This window comes from Alternaria ventricosa (genome assembly GCF_023758065.1).
Source record: "Alternaria ventricosa strain BMP 2768 chromosome Unknown scaffold_2, whole genome shotgun sequence".
Classification (NCBI taxonomy): domain Eukaryota; kingdom Fungi; phylum Ascomycota; class Dothideomycetes; order Pleosporales; family Pleosporaceae; genus Alternaria; species Alternaria ventricosa.
The window spans coordinates 348,337-370,606 of NW_026055682.1; the positions used below are offsets into that span (position 1 = coordinate 348,337).

General features: G+C 54.1%; 8 protein-coding genes across 8 annotated transcripts; 4 read left to right on the top strand and 4 right to left on the bottom strand.

The window, feature by feature from the left end:
* Window positions 1-775: 775 nt before the first annotated feature.
* On the top strand, window positions 776-2,513 carry J4E93_001146 (uncharacterized protein; the record flags this gene model as incomplete). The annotated part of the gene is made up of 3 exons (XM_049339098.1): window positions 776-966; window positions 1,020-2,160; window positions 2,229-2,513. 3 exons carry the CDS (start codon window positions 776-778, stop codon window positions 2,511-2,513), a joined length of 1,617 nt encoding a protein of 538 aa, XP_049203055.1.
* A 388-nt stretch (window positions 2,514-2,901) lies between these two features.
* Window positions 2,902-3,453, bottom strand: J4E93_001147 (uncharacterized protein; the record flags this gene model as incomplete). The annotated part of the gene is made up of 2 exons (XM_049339099.1): window positions 2,902-3,172; window positions 3,278-3,453. 2 exons carry the CDS (start codon window positions 3,451-3,453, stop codon window positions 2,902-2,904), a joined length of 447 nt encoding a protein of 148 aa, XP_049203056.1.
* A 1,962-nt stretch (window positions 3,454-5,415) lies between these two features.
* Window positions 5,416-6,446, bottom strand: J4E93_001148 (uncharacterized protein; the record flags this gene model as incomplete). Its single annotated transcript, XM_049339100.1, has 3 exons — window positions 5,416-5,632; window positions 5,684-6,174; window positions 6,225-6,446. 3 exons carry the CDS (start codon window positions 6,444-6,446, stop codon window positions 5,416-5,418), a joined length of 930 nt encoding a protein of 309 aa, XP_049203057.1.
* Window positions 6,447-8,762: 2,316 nt separating this feature from the next.
* Window positions 8,763-9,982, top strand: J4E93_001149 (uncharacterized protein; the record flags this gene model as incomplete). The annotated part of the gene is made up of 3 exons (XM_049339101.1): window positions 8,763-8,928; window positions 8,977-9,897; window positions 9,951-9,982. 3 exons carry the CDS (start codon window positions 8,763-8,765, stop codon window positions 9,980-9,982), a joined length of 1,119 nt encoding a protein of 372 aa, XP_049203058.1.
* Window positions 9,983-10,997: 1,015 nt separating this feature from the next.
* On the bottom strand, window positions 10,998-13,280 carry J4E93_001150 (uncharacterized protein; the record flags this gene model as incomplete). Its single annotated transcript, XM_049339102.1, has 1 exon — window positions 10,998-13,280. One exon carries the CDS (start codon window positions 13,278-13,280, stop codon window positions 10,998-11,000), a length of 2,283 nt encoding a protein of 760 aa, XP_049203059.1.
* A 595-nt stretch (window positions 13,281-13,875) lies between these two features.
* Window positions 13,876-15,744, top strand: J4E93_001151 (uncharacterized protein; the record flags this gene model as incomplete). The annotated part of the gene is made up of 1 exon (XM_049339103.1): window positions 13,876-15,744. One exon carries the CDS (start codon window positions 13,876-13,878, stop codon window positions 15,742-15,744), a length of 1,869 nt encoding a protein of 622 aa, XP_049203060.1.
* Window positions 15,745-16,429: 685 nt separating this feature from the next.
* J4E93_001152 (uncharacterized protein) lies at window positions 16,430-19,426 on the top strand (the record flags this gene model as incomplete). Its single annotated transcript, XM_049339104.1, has 1 exon — window positions 16,430-19,426. The coding sequence occupies one exon, from the start codon at window positions 16,430-16,432 to the stop codon at window positions 19,424-19,426; it is 2,997 nt and encodes a 998-aa protein (XP_049203061.1).
* An 812-nt stretch (window positions 19,427-20,238) lies between these two features.
* On the bottom strand, window positions 20,239-21,935 carry J4E93_001153 (uncharacterized protein; the record flags this gene model as incomplete). Its single annotated transcript, XM_049339105.1, has 3 exons — window positions 20,239-20,267; window positions 20,386-21,000; window positions 21,050-21,935. 3 exons carry the CDS (start codon window positions 21,933-21,935, stop codon window positions 20,239-20,241), a joined length of 1,530 nt encoding a protein of 509 aa, XP_049203062.1.
* Window positions 21,936-22,270: the final 335 nt, after the last annotated feature.

Here is a 22,270-nt window from a genome sequence, read left to right on the forward strand (position 1 = left end):
TGATCGAACCTGGAGATATTACTCTTGGCAACCCTTTGATATGCAATCCAACTCGCAACGCCACCCAGCCGTCAATTGGACGGAAAAAGAGCAGGACTTGGCACTTCCAAGACGGCCTTTCATAGCTCCCACTAATCCCACCGCGTGCTTTCCGCCGAGCCAAGACTATCTCACTACCAAGCTTCTCTTCGACAGAGTGCGGCGCTCGTCCTGCATGGGCCCCATTGGCCGGAGCCACAAAGGGACGTTCATCTGATGCGCTCGGTACCCTGTCTGTGTGGCTAGCGGCAGCAGCTCTCGCTGTGTGTGGAGAGAAAGAGCAGTGTGGAAACGTGGAGTCTGGGGTCTTGAGTCCGGGGTTGATGGAGGATCACGATAGCTTGCAGGCCAGCTATGGGGCAAAGACCGCGGTGACGGACCAGGCGAGTTACCCCGTCTTGAGCAAGGAGCTAGTGCTGCGAGGATAGCGCATGGGCCGCTGTACCGTCTGGCTGTTTATATATCATGGCCATGCACATCCCACTGGGGAGCTTTTTTAGACCAGCAATCTGCGGAGATCTTCACTCTTCTCTCGCTATTCTCTTCGAACGACACCTGGTGTGCTATACACCAGCGTCTGGTCTAGGGTCAAGCTTGTGGTTTGATCGTTCTGTCTGTCGGTATGTATTCGGTCCTTATGTTCTACAACAGCTCCTCCATGCGTCATACATACTAATGATGGGATAGATCTGTATACCCACCGACACGGTAGCGTCTCACCGATCCAACTGCGACCATGTCGTCCCCATCCACCGGCGCGAAGTTTATTCGCATGATCGTCAAGAACGACTCCATCAAATCCGACCCTCACGAGATTTACGGATGGCGCGCTTTTGCCATGGCGGGTTCCGCCTGTTTCGGTGGCATGTTGTTTGGTTTCGATATCGGAACCATTGGAGGTGTGCTTGAATTGAAGGAGTTCCAGGAGTGAGCTTTTCTTCTTCACTTCAATCGCTCCGCGACACTGACAATCCTCCCAGCAAATACAACATCACCAACCTCGACAAAGTCGGCAAAGCCAACTTGAACGCCAACATCGCTTCCACCCTCCAAGCCGGATGTTTCGCTGGCTGTTTCATCGCCTCGTGGGTAGCCGACCGCTGGGGCCGCAAGACCGCCCTCCAAATCGCCGGTCTCGTCACCATCGTCGGCTGCATCATCCAAGCCGTCGCCATGGGCGCCCTCGCCGCCATGTACGTCGGTCGCTTCATCGCTGGACTAGGTGTAGGAGGCGCCTCCATGGTCGTCCCTCTGTACATTTCCGAAAACGCACCCCGTGGTATCCGCGGTGGACTCACCGGTCTCTACCAACTCTTCATCGCCACAGGAACCTGTCTCGCCTTCTGGGTCAACTACGGCTCCCTCATGCATCTCTCCGGTGGCGCTCAAGTCTACATCGTGCCTCTTGCTCTCCAGGCTCTCCCTGCCGTTCTCCTCGTCGGTTGCATGGCGCTGAACAAGGAATCCCCTCGTTTCCTCGCTAAGCAGGATAAGTGGGAGGAAGCCACCACAGTGCTTGCTCGCATGCGCAACCTACCCCATTCCCACGCCTACGTCCAGGACGAAATCAAGGACATCGCCGACCAGCTTGAACACGAGCGTATGCTCGTTGCAGGTGCGAGCGTAAAGGACCTTCTCAAAGAGATGTTCACCATCCCTGGTAACCGAAAGCGCGCCCTCATTTCCATCGGTCTCATGATCTGCCAGCAGATGACGGGAACAAACGCCATCAACTACTACGCGCCCCAGATCTTCGCCGCCCTCGGTCTCAAGGGCAATTCCGTCAAGCTCTTCGCCACAGGTATCTACGGCATCGTCAAGATGGTCGGCTGCTTCGCTTTCCTCATCTTCGCCGCTGACTCGCTCGGTCGCCGCCGTTCGCTCCTCTGGACATCGATTGCCCAGGGAATGGCCATGTTCTACATCGGCATCTACATGCGTGTCGACCCGCCCATCATGGGCGAACCCGTACCAGGAGCCGGATACTTCGCTCTCGTCTGCGTTTTCCTCTTTGCCCTGTTCTTCCAGTTCGGTTGGGGTCCCGTATGTTGGATCTACGTGTCTGAGATCCCTGCTGCTCGTCTCCGTTCGCTGAACGTTGCCATCGCCGCTGCTACACAGGTACGTCCTAATCCCATCCCTCCCCCTCCTCCCCCCACATAAAAACACATAACTAACAACCCCCCCAGTGGCTTTTCAACTTCGTCGTCGCGCGCGCAACCCCCAACATGATGGCCACCATGGGCCAAGGCGGCTACGGCACCTTCTTCACCTACGGCGCCTTCTGCTTCTCCATGTTCATCTTCGTCTGGTTCCTCATTCCAGAGACCAAGGGCCTGTCGCTCGAGAAGATGGACGACCTCTTCGGTATCACCGAGTTGGTTAAGAACATGGAGGCGGACCGTGAGAACCACGCTGATGACATGGACGCTAAGAATGCGACTGTGGTTAGGGAGGAGAAGGTCGGTCATTAGATTGACGGGTCTCGAGATGATTGATGTTTGTTGGTTTATTTACTGGTTGGGGTTAGCTAGGCGGCTGGCTGGAGCTTAGTGGCCTGGACATGTTGTAATGAAGTCATGGGCTTCGTGCCGCTCTTTGCACAGTTTGTTGAGTTTTGTGATCTGGATATTGTGATGGTGAGGGTGTGTGAGATGCGAACGCCACTAACTGACTGTATGAGCAAAAGACAATCCATGATTCGTGATATATATACTATGCAGGTAGGTACTCATGCCGAAGCAAAAAACCGTACAATCCCCATCTCATCTCCCCACCACCGCCGAATGCATTTTCGTATCATTGTGCACCACCCCTCTCCCTCCTCCCTAATCATCCCTCTCCCCTCCTCCATCCCCCCCCCTACTCCTTCACAATCTCCCCCTCATCCAAAATCCCCTTCTTAACCAGCTCCTCCGGGCTCGGCCTAGACTGCAACCCCTTCTCCAGATTATCCGCGCGCATATGCATATCGAGCTCTTTCTGGTGTCCTTGCAGGGCAGGCGCGGCGTTGGAGGCAGGAAGAATGTTGCGCTCGATGAGGTCGGCGCGTTCGGGGCGGGCGTTGAGGCCTTTTTTGAGTTGGTCGGTTGCGCGTTGGCGCTCGAGTTCGAGGGCTTTGGCTTGCAGGGCGCTGGTACGTGTCCCGCGTTAGCGGGGCTCTTGGTGTGAAGTGCGGAGAGGGGGATGGGGTGGGAGAAGGGGAATAGGAGGAGGTGGGAGGGTGGAGGGAACGTACGGAGCAGTTGTAGTATCCAGCAGAATATGTCTGTTCTTCAGATCCTGCGGCTCAGGCCTATGCTGCAAATGCTTCTCCAAACTGTTCCGGCGGTCCAGAGAGCGAACGGGCGAGATGGGCGTCTCGTCGACGATGACCTCAGCCGCGCTTTCGTTCTTGATATCCTCAGTCGCCATGATGTCGTTAACCCGTCAGTTCGCTCGTCGATATTGAGGTTGAGTGAGCAAGTAAGTCGAGCAAGTGGTAAGTAGTTCAAGCAGGTGTGCGTGTGTGTGATCAAAAGGGAACTTGTGAAGCTGCAGATACGGGCTAGCTCCCAGGTACTTGTACTTGTCCGCACTCCAAGGGCAGCAAAGCAAGCTATCGCAGTCGGGTGCCTGCCTGAGCTTCCAAGCTCCCTCCCCATCACGTTGCACCGCACCACCCCGACCGCGGCTTGGTTGCGGGGCAGCCGCACATCCCTGCATGAGCAAACCTTGGAAGCGCGTCAGCTGTGTGACGGGCGTCACCTACGTACGCCGGATGAGCGACAAACAAAACATGATTGCCTCCCGAGGGTTTTTCATCTGACATTCTGCCATGGCAACAGCTGTCATTCATCCTTCCTTCGTTCGTACCCTTGATTGTGTCTGGGGGAGGTCATCCAGGTACACAGCCACAGCCTTGATTTCGCTTTCGCGTCAGCCGGAAGCCCGTACCTGACCGCCATCGAGTCCATGCACCCCAGCCGCCTGATGTCACGATGCGGCGGATGAGTCTTTTTACGTTTTTTTCTCGTTCAAGGCGCCGAAAGGTGCAGCGTCGCCAGTGTGAGGCTGCAAGTACAGATGGGGGGACCCATAGCTTGGGCAGCTACAGTACCTGCGGTCGATCATCTGGGGCGCAAGTGCATGAGTGGGTAATTACGGCGTTGGCCGGCTTTACTCAGCTAGTTAAACGACAAACACGCTAAGCTGAATCTATACGAGAACGCTCGTGCTATGTACAATCAACGTCAATGCTGACTATAGTTAAACTTCTGTCATCTGTTTGGGAATATGGATGAGTGTTTGGATGAGCAGAGCAGTCACGATTGGTATTTCGAGGAGAGAGATAGAGGAGCATAGGCATATTCTTTGTACACAATATCCTACATACCATACTAAACATCACCACCAAAGAAGCTAGCTACAAGAAAAAGACCGACCATCATTTACCACCTACCACCTACCACCTCACATCCATCTCAACCTAAGCAGACTGACAAGCCGTAACAGTCGCAGTCTTCGTCCCCGGAACCGTCGTAACAGCCTGGCACGCCTACACAAATCACCACCACAGTCAGCTTACTACATCCACCAATAACCAGAATAGTATAAAGGGTACGTACCGGTCCGAGACCACCAAGGTTAATCGTCTCAAGCGCACATCCGGCACAGTCGGTGAAGACGGTAGACGTCGTTGTTGTGGCGTTGAAGGTGCAGGTTCCGATTTGGAGCTCAGGGAATGTGAAGACAGTCTTGGTGCAAGGTGTAGGCGATGGTGTGGGCGAGAGAGAAGGAGGTGGTGTTGTGAGAGGCGATGAGGATGCTGATTGCATCAAGAGAGTTGCGACAGCGACGGAGAAGAGTGAGGAGAACATGTTTGATCTTGGTGATGCTCGAAGGTATCGATGTTGGGTAACTTCAACAACGAGCCAAGCATGCCAATTATATAGACATTCGAACAAGACACTTGACTACGTGAGATGAGATGAGGTCAAAGGGTTAAAGGGCCAAATTACATCACTCGTATTGTTCATTGTACTGGTGCGGCAGCTTAGAAGAGCTCGGCGGTAAGCCGGCACGGGTTCATATGGAAGAGAGTTCGAGAGCAGTATCATTATCGCATTAACTATAAAACGTCCATATTATGGGCGTCCAATCCCGTGACTATTGACAAGCCTCCAACTCCGGTAATGAGAAAGTTACATCATTGAGGAGAGATACTGCCTAAAGGACAGTCAGAAGCTGAACATGCCGCGTACGCTTTTTCCTTCTTCATCACTGGTTCAGGCCCTTTTAGTCAAGGTGAACCATGCTTGTCGAATCAATCCGTACTCGTGGCATGACACAGCTGACATGCTCACGAGAGGCAATTGTTGTGCTGATGAGGTACATTTAAGCACCGTCATCCTCACCAATGCGGATGGCACCCTCGCGGCTGAGACCGTTGGCCCAGAAGCCGTTGAGCTCAACATCGCTCTCGCGCATGTTGGCGTGGGCAACCAAGAGCCAGGCACCGAAGACAGCCTTGGCGAGGACATCGAGAACAGCGTAGGCAATGATCTCAGTGTCGACGCTGGCCTTGCGAGCACCATCGGCGATGCCCCAGACACTGGAATGGATTAGTACGAATTCGGGAGGCGTGAGTATGGATGAGACTTACATGGGGTAGGCAGTCCAGAGGACGGCAGTGTAGGCAGCGATGGAGATGAAGAAACCGCGGAGCTTGTCACCCTTGGCGCGGGCGTTGGCACCACCGTTAAGACCAAGGTGCCAGAAGACGAAGAGGAAGGCAATGCACGAGATGGTGTACCAGCCCCACTTCTGAGCAGTGTCCTCAGTACCGAAGGCAGCGAAGAGACCAGTGAGAACCATGATGATGTCGGCAACAACCATCATGATCATGTGTCCACCGGACATGCCAGCAAGGAGACCGAGGTCGAGGAGCAGGAGAGGGGTGGTGATGGTCCAGTCGACGTAACGGGCCCAGTAGACCTGGCGGTAGACGACGTTGTAGGTGTCGGGGACGTGGTCGTGCTGCTCGCGCTCGACCTCCTTCTTGAGGGAGACACCAGCGCCGGAGGCCATGGCAAAGTAAGAGAGGGCAGCGGTGAGGGTGATGATGGTGGTGATGACATGGTAGAGGCGCTTGTTCTGGGGGGTGTTAGAATTTGCTCTCTGATGCAGCTCCAGATGGTACTCACCAAAGGCACCTTCCAGGACATGACGGTGAAACCGGCAGAGGCGATCAGCATGAGAACGAAAACAACCCAGAGGGTCTTCATTCCAGCATCGCCGGCAACCTCGTAGGTGGGCTCAGGTCCGGGCGCGACGGTTGGGATGGGAGCAACCGAAGGCAGCGACGAGGCCGTCGCGGTGGGCAGCGGGAACATCTCCGAGGTCTTCTTCAAGACTTCCTCAATCATGGTGGCGGTTTGGTGTTGTGATGGGACTCCGGGACCTGTACAGCAACAATTGGTGCTGAGGGATCTATGGGAGAGTTGACAATGAGAAGCAGGAATCGGGTGAGACGAGGCGGAGTTATAAAGAGGAGAAGCTAGGCAGCTATGCGGTCACCTGTTGGAGCTGCGGCAGGAGCTATACGAAACAGGAATCGAGACGTCATAGCCCCTCACGGCATGCACTATTGATTGGTTCCCGCTACGGCCTGCGTGAGAAGCAAGGATGCGCCAACGCCAGCTCTGCGCCTGGAGCTTCAGAATAAGGGTCTCCGCCGGCTGCGCCAACATATTGTAATCATGGCAGCGCTGTCAAGCTGGCTGTCAATTCACTCACTCTGCCCATGTGGTTGCGACATTGAGCGCTCTCGTGGGGTGGGGCGGGCTGGCAGGCGCGAGGTACTTTGGTACATCATCAGTGCTTCATCACGCCAAGCCGTCCAGGATGTTCCCCACAGCAACGCGCTGTGCACGCCCCCAGCAGCTCCCACTGCTCCCATTCTAGCCCTGGCAAACCGGTTTCAGTACCACCGATTGTATTAACTTTTCGATCTCCTCCTCCGTGCGCCGGCATGTGTCTCACGGATGGGTCCCACGATCGCCTCGATTCTATCGAGTTTGCTGACATCGCCATGCCCATCGAGCTCTACTCCGAGTATATGCGACGCGACCCCGCCCACTGCACATTGGCGCGCGTTTTACATTCCGTCAGTCCACAGCCCCTCACGGTGGTGTGATGTGGACCAACCATCCAGAGCTACTCGACAGCCGAACGGCCCGAAGTGCATAGCTTTGCACTTTATAGCCAGCATCCCAGACGACTCTTCATTGTAGACGCGCATCGCCGTCCATCACCTCATGTGTTGAGACAATACCTAGGTACATGTCACCGGATCACGCGGCAGTGCGGAGAAGGCGGAGTGCATACGCCTGTACACCCTCACATCAGCGCGGCCGGTCAAACCTAGATGCAGTTACCTGCTACAACTGGTACTGCGACTTGCGTAGATCGACAGCCTTGTATGTTGTATCCGGCAATGCGCCAAGCAGGTACATCGCGACAGCCTCATCAGCTGAACAGAAGATTTCCTCCGCTTCACCAAGATGTACAGATCTTCGCGCAAGCCTGCCAGGCCTTGTCGGCTACCTGCTCGGTACTTGATGGCTTTGCAAGCCTTACCACCGCGTAGCCCGCCTCCTCTTTTTGGCTGTCGTCAAAGTAATCTTCTTTGTCAAGGTTCCGGCACGGCTCGGAGTTATCCTTCAAGATCTTTCAGCAATTTCGAAGCGCCAGCTTGATCGTGCCTTCTGATTTGGGCGCCTGCATCGTAAGGAACTGTCAGTCGGAATTCGGAAGAGTCGGAATGATTGCGCCGTTGAACTTGAAGTTCAGCTTCGAATGCGCGCAAGCTAGCGACTTCAATTTTTCATTCCAGCCAGGAACGCGGCCAGTATCTTCCATCAGTGTCTGTAGTAGATGCACCGCATCCTGCATCACTGCGCGACGCCAGTGATCAGACACTTGTGCCTTTGAACGAGGGCCCGGGTCGTGTAAGACGCGCATCGCGCTGTCGCCTTCACGTTCTCTCGGTCGAGGCGTGCGGCTATGCGGCTTCAGAAATTGATGTAGACGTGGGCCTGTTGAGGTTTTGGCAGGTCCTAGCTCCAGTAAGTGGAATCGGGCCTTGGATTGCGGCTGACTACTACTGAACGCACGTTCGCCGCATCGTACCAACCGCAGCGTCGCACATGCCATACCAACACCATGATTGAAATAAATCCCACGTTCGGCGCGCTCTCAAAGGCGCTTTACATACACCTCCCCCACGAGTGACAGCTATACTGGACCCCATAGGCTCTGCAAGCTATGCACCAGTGGAATATTCGCCCTTAGCGCACCATCAGGGTACTCTGAGTAGGACCCTTCTGGTGTATCGCCCGCCTTCACAAGTCCAACCAGTTCCGTACTCCGTGAATCCTTCCTGAAGCCCCATCAAAGTACCGTCAAGCATTTTCATCTGTCCATCAAGGTGCTTGATTGCGTCCAAAGGATCCAATATATAGTGGTTGTTGTTACCCAAGACTGCACAAGACACGCCCAGCCAAACCAAGCTTCTCAGGAGGGTTCCTTCTCCACTGAACCAGTACCAAACATCTGGGTCGCTCGGGTCCACGCCAACCAGAGATCGACAACATCGAAGTACATCTGTCTAAATTTGTGTCAAGCGAACATTCCGTACTATCACTTCTCTTCATTCGATACCCAGTGCTTCATACACCAACATGGCTTCTACCGCCCTCAATATTGCACGCCTTGTGCTCCGTCAAGATGAAGGCGCAGAGTCTCAACCTGAGGAGGTCATCACCTGCGGCGGCGACAACGAGTACGATGGCCGCATGGGCACCCGTATCTCATCCATCTTCGTCATCCTGGTCGCGTCCAGCTTCGGTATGTACAACAGAACCACGCCGATCTTCGCATCCTAACATCACACAGGTGCCATGTTCCCCGTTCTAGCAAGACGTTCCCGTAGCAAGCTGGTCCCCAACTGGGTCTTCTTCGCCGCCAAGTACTTCGGTTCAGGTGTTATCATCACAACGGCATTCATCCATCTACTAGCTCCAGCGAACGAAGCTCTCGGTAACGAATGTCTGACCGGCGTTATCGCCGCGTACCCTTGGCCCGAGGGCATCGCCCTGATGACGCTCTTTCTCATGTTCTTCCTTGAGCTCATGACGATGCGTTACGCCAAGTTCGGCAGCGACCACGACCACAGCCACGAACCCACTGGCATCTCCCCAGCCGCCCACGCTGACAACAAAGCCCACGACCTCGAAGGCAGCACCGTCAGCAGCACCAACCACAACATCCGCGGCGACGACCACCTCGGCCACCAACGCGACCACGAAGCCGAGCTAAAGTCCGACATGGCACCCCGCCCCCTCGTCCCAGACGGCTACGCCTCGCAGCTAACCGCCGTCTTCATCCTCGAATTCGGTGTCATCTTCCACTCCATCTTCATCGGCCTCACCCTTGCCGTGGCCGGCGAAGAATTCATCACCCTCTACATCGTCCTCGTCTTCCACCAAATGTTCGAAGGCCTCGGTCTGGGTACCCGTCTTGCGGAAGTCCCCTGGCCTGCGTCCAAGCGCTGGACCCCGTATTTGCTTGGTCTCGGCTATGGTATCTCCACGCCCATTGCTATTGCTATTGGTCTGGGCGTGCGCCAGTCTTTTGCGCCTGAGAGCAGGACTACGCTGTTGACGAATGGTGTTTTCGATTCCATCTCCGCTGGTATTCTTATTTACACGGGTCTTGTGGAGCTTATGGCGCATGAGTTTATGTTTAGCCCGTATATGCAGAAGGGGCCTGTTAGTAGGACGCTTAAGGCGTTTGGCCTTATGGTTCTTGGTGCTGGTACGTCGTTTCCCTTCCCCCACTCACGTGACTTATTACTAACGTAACATCAGGTTTGATGGCTCTACTCGGTTACTGGGCTTAGGTTATCTTCACTTCTCATACTTCACACCTTTCAGGATTGTCGCGTTACTCTTACTACTGCTTTTTCTTTGCGAGGATACCCGTAGATCAAGGCTGGCACTCTCTGCTAATGTATTGCCTACTTCGGTAGAGGGATGTATTATGGATTAATGCGTTTCTCTAGGCATGTTCGTACATAGACGGTGTTTTATCATACCTCAATGGAAGTACACACATTGTTCATTGTCTGTTTCAATTGACACTGGACTCGACGTTATGGATGTTATTGTCATCCTGTGCATGCCTGGCTGTTGAAGTGAGTTTTTTTGTGTGATTCACGACAGACGGTCGTGTGTAGAACAGGGATGCCTACTCAACATTTTGTGGTCAAGTAAAGCGTTGTACTCACGTGGGTATTGAACCTAAATCTGAGCAACGTAACGCGTCGAAGCGACCTTATTTCGATAACCTTCGAGCGTGTGCAATCCTAAAACCCTTCTAAAATCAGCGTACAACACTGCATCTTAGTAAAATTCTTTCAAAATGTAAAGCAACGTATATATTGGCTATGTAAAGATTTCTAATATAAACTCTCTCTCTCGCAAGTAGTTGAGTAGTAGGTGGTGGGGTATCATAAAAACCGAACTGACTTTGTGCACACAACACGCGTAGACACAAGCCCAAGTAAGTAAACAGCCAGACGACGAGATCTTTTCCAAGATTCGACGAAGGCCGTAGATTCAAAAACATTATGGAGTTGAACGAGAGTGTGTATGTATATGTTGGCGGCCGTGAGAGAAAGTGGAAAAGGAAGAACAAAGGAAATGGTCGTGGGGGGCGTCGAAATCGCATTCGACGCATTTGTGCCGTTGTGCGCCGGTTTGGAAGTAAGGTGGAAAATGCAAATGTCCTTTATGGTGTAACGCCGTTGTGCCCTATGCATGCGAAAGAAGAGAATTTGGGTATGTGCAAAGTTGAGCAAAGCAAGAGAGAGATAAGTGGGAGCTGTGCGTGCGTGCGTATGTATGTGTGTGTGGTTATGAAGATGCTTCCAGAGCGTCAATAGACGCGTGGAGGTATCTGATTCGCTCTTCGAAGGGCGAACCCAGAGGGCTGAGGGTCTCGTGTTTCTTGAGGTCGGACTCGCGGGTTGTTGCGTAGGAGATCCATGTACCGGGTAGTTTGGGACGGAATTCCTTGACAGGACTATTAGACTGGTTTTGACCGTCGTCCGTGGGTGATGCTGCACGAGAGTCGTCGCTGTGATGCTCCATGTGTTCGAGACCTTCGAGGTCTATACCGCTGTCCCGGTCGATGACGCGATCGGATTGAGGGAAGAAAGGTGAGTCTAGTGCGTCGATGGCGTTGTGTATTGGACTCCAAGGGCTGAGAAGACCCCTAGACTCCTGCGGTTCGGCGGCATCGTTGTCGTCGTCTTCCGCAACAAGCACGCGGCCACCAATCTTGACATCGCTGACGTGCACTTTGTACTCCAACGCCTTCTGGCCGTCTTTGATCAGCTGTTCTGTCCACCCGAGACACTTCTTAAGGCTTTGGTTCATCTTCTGGCTGTCGTTCAACATCTCGCGATGTTTGGAGAGGTCGAGCTGGAGACGCTTTTCGTCACGTGAGCGGTGTGCTTCGTCTCGCTCTAGCTGAGCGCTCGGGCTCAAAGCACCCTCGTCGAAAGAAGACTCGCTGTCCTCTGGGTCATCCTCTTCCTCCTCAGGTGTTTCGTCCTCCTCTTCTGCTTCAGACATGTCCGACAGGTCCCCTATATTTCCAGAGCCAATGGCAGAAGTTTCAGGAGGCGAGCTAGCCATATCAGCAGAGAAATGCCCAGCTCGGCTCATGCGACGGAAGCGTCTGAGCTCCGCCTTTTGCTTTCGGACTTCCTTCTCCAATGATCTGTTGATAGCAAGGAGCGAAGAGTTGCTGATTTCGAGGTCAAGCACTTTACGCTCCCTTCGTGCATTGGCAGCAAGTTCGTTCATCATCTCAAGTGCACTCTTGGTGTCGCTATTCCTCTTGCCGTCTCTTGTTGGGCTTGCTGATACTGGGGATCCAACAGGGGAAAATGCGGTGTAGCGACGAGCGGGCGTGGGTGCTGCATCATCGGGTACGGAGGCATTACCGGCGGCACGATTCTCAGTCTGCAGCGGGCTTGGCTGCATAGCAGATGGTTCGTTGGTCGATGCCTTCCTCGCACTCGTCACGGAGTCGATAGACGACAGACTGGAGCTCTTGACATGTCCTCGCTTTATAGTGGAGGCGACGCTTGATCTCCGTCTGGGGCCATCGGACACATCTGGTGTGTTAGATCCAGTCAACATGGCCAAGGCGGAGTTTCCTGAACTGCCTCTACTGAGGGCTGGCCGGACCTGAGAGGCTCCCTTACGATATGAGAGATGTGCAAAGTCCTTTGTAGGCGATGGCGGGCGAAGCGACCCCCCATTTCCGCTTTCCAGGGGCGGGAGCAGGTCTGGAGATGTGGGAGGTGGCGGAGTGAGGATTGGCTGGCGGTCCTTTCTCTCGGAAAGCGAGTCGGCGTGGAAGAATTTGCTTTCGGGCTGGGAGTCGGCATGGAAGAACTTGCTCTCGGGCTGGGATCTCCCCAGGGACGACAGCGGTGGCGATGGTACGGTGGGCTTCGCAGGGGGCTCATCCTGTCTTCCGTCGGCGTAGAAGAATGCGGGCGCCTTCTTCGTGGGTGCCAGTACCGGTGCTGGTTGTTCGTGCGGACGTGCGTCGTTGGCGTGGAAGAACAGGGATGAAGCGTCTTTCCTGCCAGCGTCGGACGGAGCGGTATTGTACATGGAGAGCGAGGGCCTCGGGGTCGGGGTGGCATGGCTGCTGCTTGGACCCGGTGTACTGCGCGGTCGCCCCCCTACCGCTGATGAGCCGCTCCTTCCAACAGCGCTGTGCCCACTGAATCCGCCAGTCTGCTCCCTGGTGTGGTGGTCTACCGTGGAACCTGGTCGCGAGCTGCTCGGGGTGACAGAGGGGGTGCCGCTGGGCGTAGACGAAGCGCTGTCTACGCCGACCCGTGACTTCCTCGTGGAAGAGCGAGGCGTGACATTGCTGCTCAGGAAGGGCTTGATGGGCGTCACCTCGTTGTGCGAGGGAGCCGGGGCCGCAACCTTGGGCGTGGTGCCATTGCTGGTGCGGGCGGTGCGGGTGCTCGAGGAGCTGACGGTGGAGGAGGCGGTGGGCGCAACTGCAAGTCTCGGGGTCAAGGGCGTCTTCGCAGCGGTTCGGGTGCTAGCGAGCGTCGGCTTCAGCGGCCGTGGGTTATTTCGGTCGGTTCGTTCGATGGGCATCCTCTGGTGATTGCGGCTATAGTTGGTGTATTATACTGCGGATGCGGAGGGAGATCATGGCCTTGCCGGGGGGCAATGGGCGCTGCTTGGGGGGTAATGGCGGTGTTGACGATGGTGTGTTGATGGACGCTAGTAGCGTGTCGGATGTCTGCAGGTCATACAGCACGGCGCTCTACGTGTATTGCCCCACTTCTACAATGCCAGCGGTGGAGGAGTGCAAATGGTTGGCGTCCAGTCCATGGTCGAGGGCCAGACAGGAGCAGGAGAAGGGTTCAGGTGGGGAGGCGTCTGTGTTGGTGCGAGATGAAGTAACTTTGGTGGCCCTGAGTGATCCTGGAGGGTTTCAAACGCCGCTAGTCCCAGTGGGGAGTAGACGTGAAAGCGCGTCATGACCTCTCCAGGGCCTCATCTCGCGTTTTTATGGGGCCTCCTGTCGCCCTCCCAAAATGACCCCCCACCTACCATGAGCGATGCAGGGTCCGCCCATTCACCACCATCATGCGCGCAGCCCCGTCGCTCACACGTGCCCCAGCATGCACCGAGTCACCGTAGTCACGACGCGTCCGACCTGCCTCGAGTGGCCACCGCAACCACCATGACCTCCGCCAAAGGAGATGACACCTCCCGAGATATACCAGCGCGGCCGCAGCCCGCCCGAACCACGTCCAGCGAGCACGACTCCCTAAAGTACCACCTCCTCGGCCCATCGCTCACCAAAGCTGGCCAAGACAGTGTAGACCAATCCAAGGTCTCTGAGGTCATCTACAACGCGTCCAAGGGCTCCAAGTTCTTCAACAATGAGGAGGTCAAGGACAAGAACCTCACCGAGAAGATCAACAAGATCCTGGAAAAGAGACGCCAGCTGGAGAAGATCGACTTGACCTCCGACCAACGCAGAGCTGATGACTACATCGCTGAGCTGGAGCTGAGCAGGGACCTGAGCCAGGTCATCGTACACCTCGACTGCGACGCTTTCTATGCGGCAGTCGAAGAGCTAGATCGCCCGGAACTGAAAGACGTTCCGTTCGCCGTCGGCAAGGGCGTGCTGACGACCTGCAACTACCATGCACGCAAGTTTGGCTGTCGTTCCGGAATGGCTGGGTTTGTTGCGATGAAGCTGTGTCCACAGCTCATCTGCGTTCCTATGAATTTCGCGAAATACATGGCCAAGGCAGAAGAGGTCCGCGAAGTACTGGCGCTATACGACCCCGACTTCCAAAGTGCGAGTTGCGATGAGGCATACCTGAATCTGACAGAATACTGCAAGGAGCACAACATGACGCCTGAGGAAGCCGTTAGCCAGATGCGGGCAGACGTCTTTGAAAGAGCCAAGATCACCGTCTCTGCTGGCATCGCCGCGAATGCTAAGCTGGCCAAGATTTGCTCAAATCAGAACAAGCCAAATGGGCAGTTTCTGCTCCCTAGCGACAGGCAGACTATCATGGAATTTATGAAGACCCTGCCTACGCGAAAGGTCAATGGTATCGGTCGCGTCTTCGAACGAGAGCTGGATGCCATAGGCGTCAAGACATGCGGAGACATCTACGCACATCGAGCATATATGGCAAAACTATTCGGGCAGAAAGCATTCCAGTTCTTGATGCAGTGCTATCTAGGCCTAGGTCGTACCGTCATCAAGCCAGCCGAAGACCATGAACGTAAGAGCGTCGGCACTGAAACTACCTTCAGAGAGCTACAGGGCCGCGATGCCCTGCGTGATAAGCTTCGTCATATCGCTGAGGAATTAGAAGGGGATCTCAAACGCACCGAGTACAAAGGAAGAACACTCTGCATCAAGATCAAGCTCCACACCTACGAAGTCCACACGCGACAGACAACGCCGCCGTTTGCCATCCACAAAGCAGACGACCTCTTCAAGTACAGTCTACCGATGCTAGAGAAGCTCATGAAAGAGATACCGAACATGAAACTACGCTTAATGGGTTTACGAGCTACGCACATTATCAGCACGAAGAAGCCTGGAATCGACTTCTTCGGCCGCGCAGCCAAGACATCTTCAACCGCCACCAAAACTTCCGCCTCCAAAGACGAAGGAGCATGGGAGACATGGCCCGAGGAAGAGTTTGAAGAGGCCGCACGACAAGAACGAAATAACGAAATGAACGAACTCGAGAAGCTGTCTCAGGAACAGGAGCAACAGCAAAGCGAACAGCCGCCAGCCGAACCACAGTGGCAGTGTCCTATTTGCTCTGTCCCGCAGGCGCCGGATGATGCAAGCTTCAACGCGCACATAGACTTTTGCCTTTCCAAACAGACTATCAAAGAGGTTGTCAAGTCTACAACACCGCTGCCGCCCCCTCCGCCAGCTTTCGAGAAGCAGTCTAGTGTCTCCAAGACAGTGTCCAAGAAGGGCAAGCGCGGACGGCCCAAGAACGAAGGCACGTCTTCGGAGCAGGAGGCTAGGGAGAAGAGACGAGCGTTCTTTTCGCTCGGAAATGGATAGGTAATACAGTTGTTATACGACTATTCGAAATACCGGGACCAGGTGTCGCGCGCGTGATGTGATCGAGACGAGAACGTGGGGCAGTCGCGAATGCCGACTGTGCCACACGAATGCATACCTGAGCGTCCGTACCACGCAGCCGAAACTAAAATGGCAAGCTACAACACACGATTATAGCTCACAACTTCTAACACATCGCTGCAATACGCGCATGCTATGCCGAGAGTGATGACATCCGCGCGTCCGGCTAGCCAGCACTTCTGGGAAAACGCAGAGCATCTGTCTCTCCGCATCTTTGCACCGGTGTGTGTTACATAGCCTCTTCTAAGACGGCTCGACTCCACAGCGCACAACATGCCGCAATAAGTTACAGTTTATCTGCACAAATGTCGGTGCTTATTTCCGATATAAGCGAGGACTCCTGGATCGTACGGCCACACGCGTAACCTATCCGGGACGCATGTGCGCGTTGTCAGCCTTGCAGCTGCTGCCTTATCATCGGTGAAGGTATATATTGCGGGTTTCCAACTACGATGTTAAACATCTTACTGAAACAGCGGCGAATTTTCTGGATTTCAGTCCAAGAAACGAGCGAGCAAATACTACGATTTACAGCAAAGAGAAGAAGATTGACATCCGCAAACCCGATTATCACAACGGAACATGAACCATGGAGAACGATCTAATGAATACTGCGACATCTATAGGGTCGGATTGTTTTGGAGAGATAGCCATAATTTCCGAATACACCTTTGAGCGAGCTGATGCTCGACACTGGGCGTCAAGGCGCATCCGCTTCTTGGTCTATGATGACTCCGATGTCAAACTTGACGATTTCGACAGTGACGACGAAGAAGCGCAGGAACAATACGCTTTAGACTTGAGTCTTGGAAATGTCAAAACCCGAGACCCAGAAGGAGGTGGTGAGGTTCCGAATGCAAAGGGAGTCAGTGTTGCTGAACGCTCAGAACAAGCCAACGAACCCACACAAACAAAATGCCGCGTTTGCGCATCATATCCCGAGTTCCCGCACAGGTGGAAGCCTAGAAAATTCCGTCTGGTCAATCCGGTGGTTGATCATCCGGAATGGTTCAGTGAGGACGGCGTCGGCTCGTGCGACATGTGCATACATTATGTAGCGGTGTCATACTGCTGGCCTCCTCGTGGAGAGAACCCGACTCCGAGAACCTACACGGTCCGTGATCTCGACGGACGCGTCCGCGCCAGTCGCGCTCTCGACGATGTTCTAGATCGTGCTGTGGACTTTGCCAATTCATACGGATTTCGCATGATATGGATCGATCAAGAATGTCTTCCCCAGCCGACTGAAAATAGCCCGAAAGAAGACTGGGACGAGCAGGAACTTGGAATACAGTCGATGGATATTGTGTACAACAGAGCTGTTGTCACGGCGGGTTTGCTCGACGTCGAAATCACATCGCAAGAGCAACTTACAGCTATCGAAACTTTGCTATATCCTGATCAACGGAAGTCAAGTATGATAGACCGCCGCTTCTGCGAACAAATCCTCGACTTTCTTCACAGAGCCAGTCAAGACCGTTGGTACACCCGTGCGTGGGTCGTCCAAGAGGCTATATCTTCTGGAGACGGACTGATGCTGGCTTTCCGGCGCGGTCCAGGTCTTACCTTCCAATCCAGCTTTCGCTTTGGGCGAGAGGAGGGATCGGATCTCCGTCCTTACCATTCACTCGACGACGATCGTGCAATCTGGGAGTCAGAGCTCATTTGCATGCACTTGCGTGGATTCTGGCGCATTCTCGACCAGATGCAATCTCTGCTTACACGCGACTTCGTTCGTATGGGAAACTATCTTGCTCGATCTGGGCTCGGGTCAGAAGAACTCTATCCGGGAGCTCGATCCGTGCTTGAAGTAGCAGACCGCCTCCATCCAAGAACCGAGAAGGCAAACACAATTAATCAGATCGTACAGGCTCATACCGAGGGGTTCTACGGGAAGCGTCCTACGATCAACGCTGCGGGAGCTCTGACATTGCTGAAGCATCGCGAATGTTACTTCAATGCTGACAGACTTGCTATCATAGCGAACATGTGCGATTACGACTTTCGATTAGACACAAAGAAAGTCAACGCCAATTGCAGTTCACTGCGCCTAGCTATATTGACACTGACGTTGAGTAATGGCGACCTGTCTTTGCTAGCACCAGAGGCGTATCTACCTGAGGGCCATGAGGACCAAGAAGAAACCTACGCTGGAAGTGCATCGAGCTCGACCCTGTTCCAGAACATCTTTCTGGAGGCGAATCGAATCGATTACTGTGAGGTTCGCGACTACATCAACATACGACTCCAAACAAGCAGACAGGGTAGATTCACTGCCGAGGGAATGCTTCTCCATTCGTATCTTTGGTCGGTCGATCGCGAAATCGACTTTACACCCATACAGGCGGAGTGGGCCGATACATGGGAATCCTACAAATGCTGGGTCATACTTTTTGAGCGCCAGAAAGACGAGACTGTGGAACAAGCTCGTGCGCGTCAAGTGGCATTTATCCAGCGGTTCAACCAGCCAGATGTGGTTGAACAAGCTCGTCAGGATTTCCGCCGCTGGGGTCATATCCCAAACGGATCATCTGTATGGGGAAACCTCGACCACACCGGCATACAAGTAAAGCGCAAACTCGATGCGAAACGCGTCAAGCAAGTACCCGCGATGCGCAACACAATTTCTCAGATCATCTTTGGCGTTCTCCGGTATATCAAGTACACGCTGGCCGCATCTGAACACGAAGGAGGATTAATGGAGGGTCTGGCCAACAGCATATGGCAATCCGTCCGCACAGATGGAGTCAGCTTGGAGCACCAACTACCAGATGAAGTCGACAATACGCTGTTTGCCCACCCCGACGTTGTGAACCAGCCTTTTGCCACGCTGCAGCTGGATGAGACTTTCGAAACGAGCTTCGCACAGTTGTGGTTCATCGACCGCATCATGCAGCACGGCCGACTCTGGTGTGGAACGTACACGCCACCCAAACGACCAGCCCGTCTTACCTCACCTCCCGGCTCACAGCCCAAAACCACCTACGAAGAAGACCTAGCAGCGCACAACGAACACCTCTCCGTGATCCCGGAATCCCAACGCTCAATCATAAGCCGTCAGCTCGCACGCCAGTTCCTCACCGTTGGCGTCGAGAGCACGCTTGCTAGAAAAGGGAAGCAAGGGAACAGCCGCCACGCCATGGTGACGTTTCCAGAGGTTCTGCGCAGGGATCTGTGGTCCGATCGGAAAGAGAGAATACGACAAAGAACGCTCATGTCCGCCTTCGATGTGGATGGACCTTGTCTGGTGGCGACGCCGTATAATCCTGAATGGGAGGTTCTACCGCGCCCAAAACTCCGTAGCACGAGTGTGTGCTGGGTCGTTGAAGTGAAGGACAGTGGTGTATCTGCTGGGATGGAGGACGACTCGCTGGGTGTGGTGGACTGTGGTTTTGCGGGTGAAAGAGAGGCCAAGGGGAAGGGGAAGGGGAAGGAAAGAGCAGGCGTTGAGTCACCAGAAGCTGAACCTGACAGAGAGGCTGATGATGGGAAGGCTGGGAAGCTTCTGGAGCGGCGGGATCTCGATCTGAGGGTGCTGAGGAAAGTGAAAGGGTTATGGCGGATTATGGATCTTCCTTCTCAAGTGTATTTGTTCAGTTAGTGAATTGGCGTTGAAAGACCTAGGGCTCGTAGGTGATACCGCTTAATGCATGATTATTGACTATTTTCCCCTGTGCCGCAACCTTTTTGAGCAGTTTGTGCATTCTCCTAATCCATGAAAGAAATAATACAAACGAAAGCAAAATGGGTATATGCAAGCAAAACGATGCCTAGATCCAATCAATGCCAGGCCATTTTTTTCCTTCCACCAATTTTAAACCGTACATCTCTCCCATCCACAAACCTCCCAAACCGCCACAGCAATCTAATCCCAACCTCATGTATCCCACGTCCCCCTCTCCCTCACGCGTCTCGCATCTCTTCTTACAACCGCATTCGCATTCGCGCCCCTCCCACCATCCCTCCCCCCATACTCCTCGTCTTCAAAATTCATAACACGATACCCATCCCCCAAAACCGTACTCTCCCTCCCTTCCCTCCACGTCCCCCCATCCCCATCCATCCTTCTATCCCTATTACTTTCATTGTACCCCGGCGGAACCGGCCACTGCATCTCACCATCACCATCATTCTCCTCCGCGCTAAACGGATAGCTGCCTATATCTGTTGTCAAACTAGCTGTATGACTACGCGAACTTGCGTTGAGGGAGAGGGGCGGTGGGAGGAGAGAAGCTTGTTGCCGGTTTATGAACTCGTTGGTGTGTCCGGAGTTCGAGTAGTCGGAGTCTGTGAGGAGGAAAGTGGCGTCTAGGCGGGAGGTGCTTCGTTGGGAGGGGTGGGTGCGGTCGCGGTCGCGGGAACGGGGGCGGGTATTGGCGTGGGTGTTTGGAAGAGGGGGGAGGGCGAGGGAGTCTAGGCGGGGTGGGGAGTAGGTGTCGTTTCTGTTGATGCTGTTGATGCTGTTGATGCTGTTGATGCTGTTGATGTGGTTGTTGTTGTTGTTGACTTGATCACGAGCTGCCCTTGGTCCGAACGTCTCGCCTTGTAATCGCGGCTTACGGTCGTGGAATTCATCCTGGATAACCTTTTCGTTTTCACGCCGCCGTTCAAATTCTTGCCTGAAATGAACACCTGCGTTATGGGACAGGGAGAGGTTGTTGATCTTCTCCCCAAGACGACGAATATCGTTTTGCATCAACGTTGCGCCGTCGAGATTATGCGAAACCGCAGTCGGAGGCGGCGGCGGAAGAGCGTGTTGAGGCGGTGGACTGGGGAAATTATGCGTGGATATCTCCGCACGTCGTGCTTCCTGGTGATTGTGATGGTTTAGACGCTCGTTCGCGTTGGTTGATGTGGCCTCGAGTTCTACGGGTGCGGACTGCGCGGGCATGGGGTCCCAGGCGCGCTGCCAGCACCAGGAGCGTTGTTGGCGGGCTTCTAGGTGCTCGATCTGGCCGTTGCTTACCCATTCAGGCATGCGCTTTAGATCGGTGTTGAGGAAGGAGCGGACGCCGTCGGTGTGTCTGAGACCCTGGACATCGACGGATAGGGTCGAGAGGACTTGTAGTATGCCGTAGAGGAGGACCCAGCGACCGAGACGGGCTTCGCGTGGTGACATGTGTTTCAGGTCGGTGGTGAGCTCAAATTGTTCAAACTTGTCGATAAGTGTGGATCCTATCGAATGTCAGTGCGTGTCATCAAATGGCAATCGTGTATCAATTACCGTTGAAGTTGACATCTAGCTTCTCAATGTTCGTTGCATCGCTGAAGATGATAGAGAGCTGCAGTTGAGCCTTTGCGTCCTTCGTAGCATCCTTGGGTTTGTCCTTCTTCAACGACGAAAAGAAGCTTTTCTTCTCCTTGTCTTTACTCGTCTTTGGCACTTCTCTTGGAAGCAACGGGTATGGATGCGGGATATGCGCATAGCCATTCTTCGCATCGTACGTGACCAGCATATCTGTCATCCCCAGCTCTGGCAGGTCTGCCCTGAAGCTGTCGTTCTTCCTATGAGCCATTTCCCACTTACGGGAGGCCCGCTCCTCTCGAGGATTCCAAATCACGTCCCTATCAACGAAGTAATCATACAGCGAACCAAAGTCTTCTTGCATGGCGTTTACAACCTTGCGATTAAGCCATGTCTTGTCGGAAGTCGGCGGCCAGTTACCGTAGATGCGTGTGAAATGCCCGATAAGAAACTGGCGAAACGATTGATAGCTTTGATAGACTGGACTGTTCGCGGTCTTCAACTTGTCCTCCCAAAGATCACCAAAATCAAATGTGGACAGCTTCTCCTCTGCTTCCATGACGCGCAGCTGCAGCGTCTTGGCAGCCAATCCTAGGTTTCGTCTCGTGACTACTGAAAGACGCTTGAAATCTGGATGGTCCTCAATCTCCGGTGTCATGACACCAGCCAGGTGGACGAAGCTTTCGAGGTAGCCTTGTCGCCATTTGACGCTATCCTGTTCTGCCCAAGCCAGAAGCCCAAGAGCTCGTCGGATGTTGTTGCGCAGGTCGTCAATTCCATACCGGCCGAGATATTCCACTATCATCTGCACGCTCCGTTCCCTGGCCGTCATTCCAGATCGTGTGTCCGTGTCAAGATCGTACATGACGTGTATTTGAGGTTGCAACGTACTCAGCATATCGTACACGTCTGACCCAACTATGGGCTTGCCATGCAACATGGCCAGAAAATTTCGTATAGCGACATGGTGGAGTCTTTGTGCCTGAGGTGTCTTCACATTGTCGGGCGCTGTGAACCATATTTCATGTGTCGGATTGCGTTGAAAGCCTTGCTGGAAAGGAGGCGGCGAGTTAGGTTGGCGTCCGTGAGAGGCCTCAGATGGATGGTAAGCCCTAGAAGTAGCCCGAGAATCTATACTGGTATGTGACTGATCTATATCGAAGGGAGGTGGAGACCGTCCACCGGGTGATGTGGGTCCTA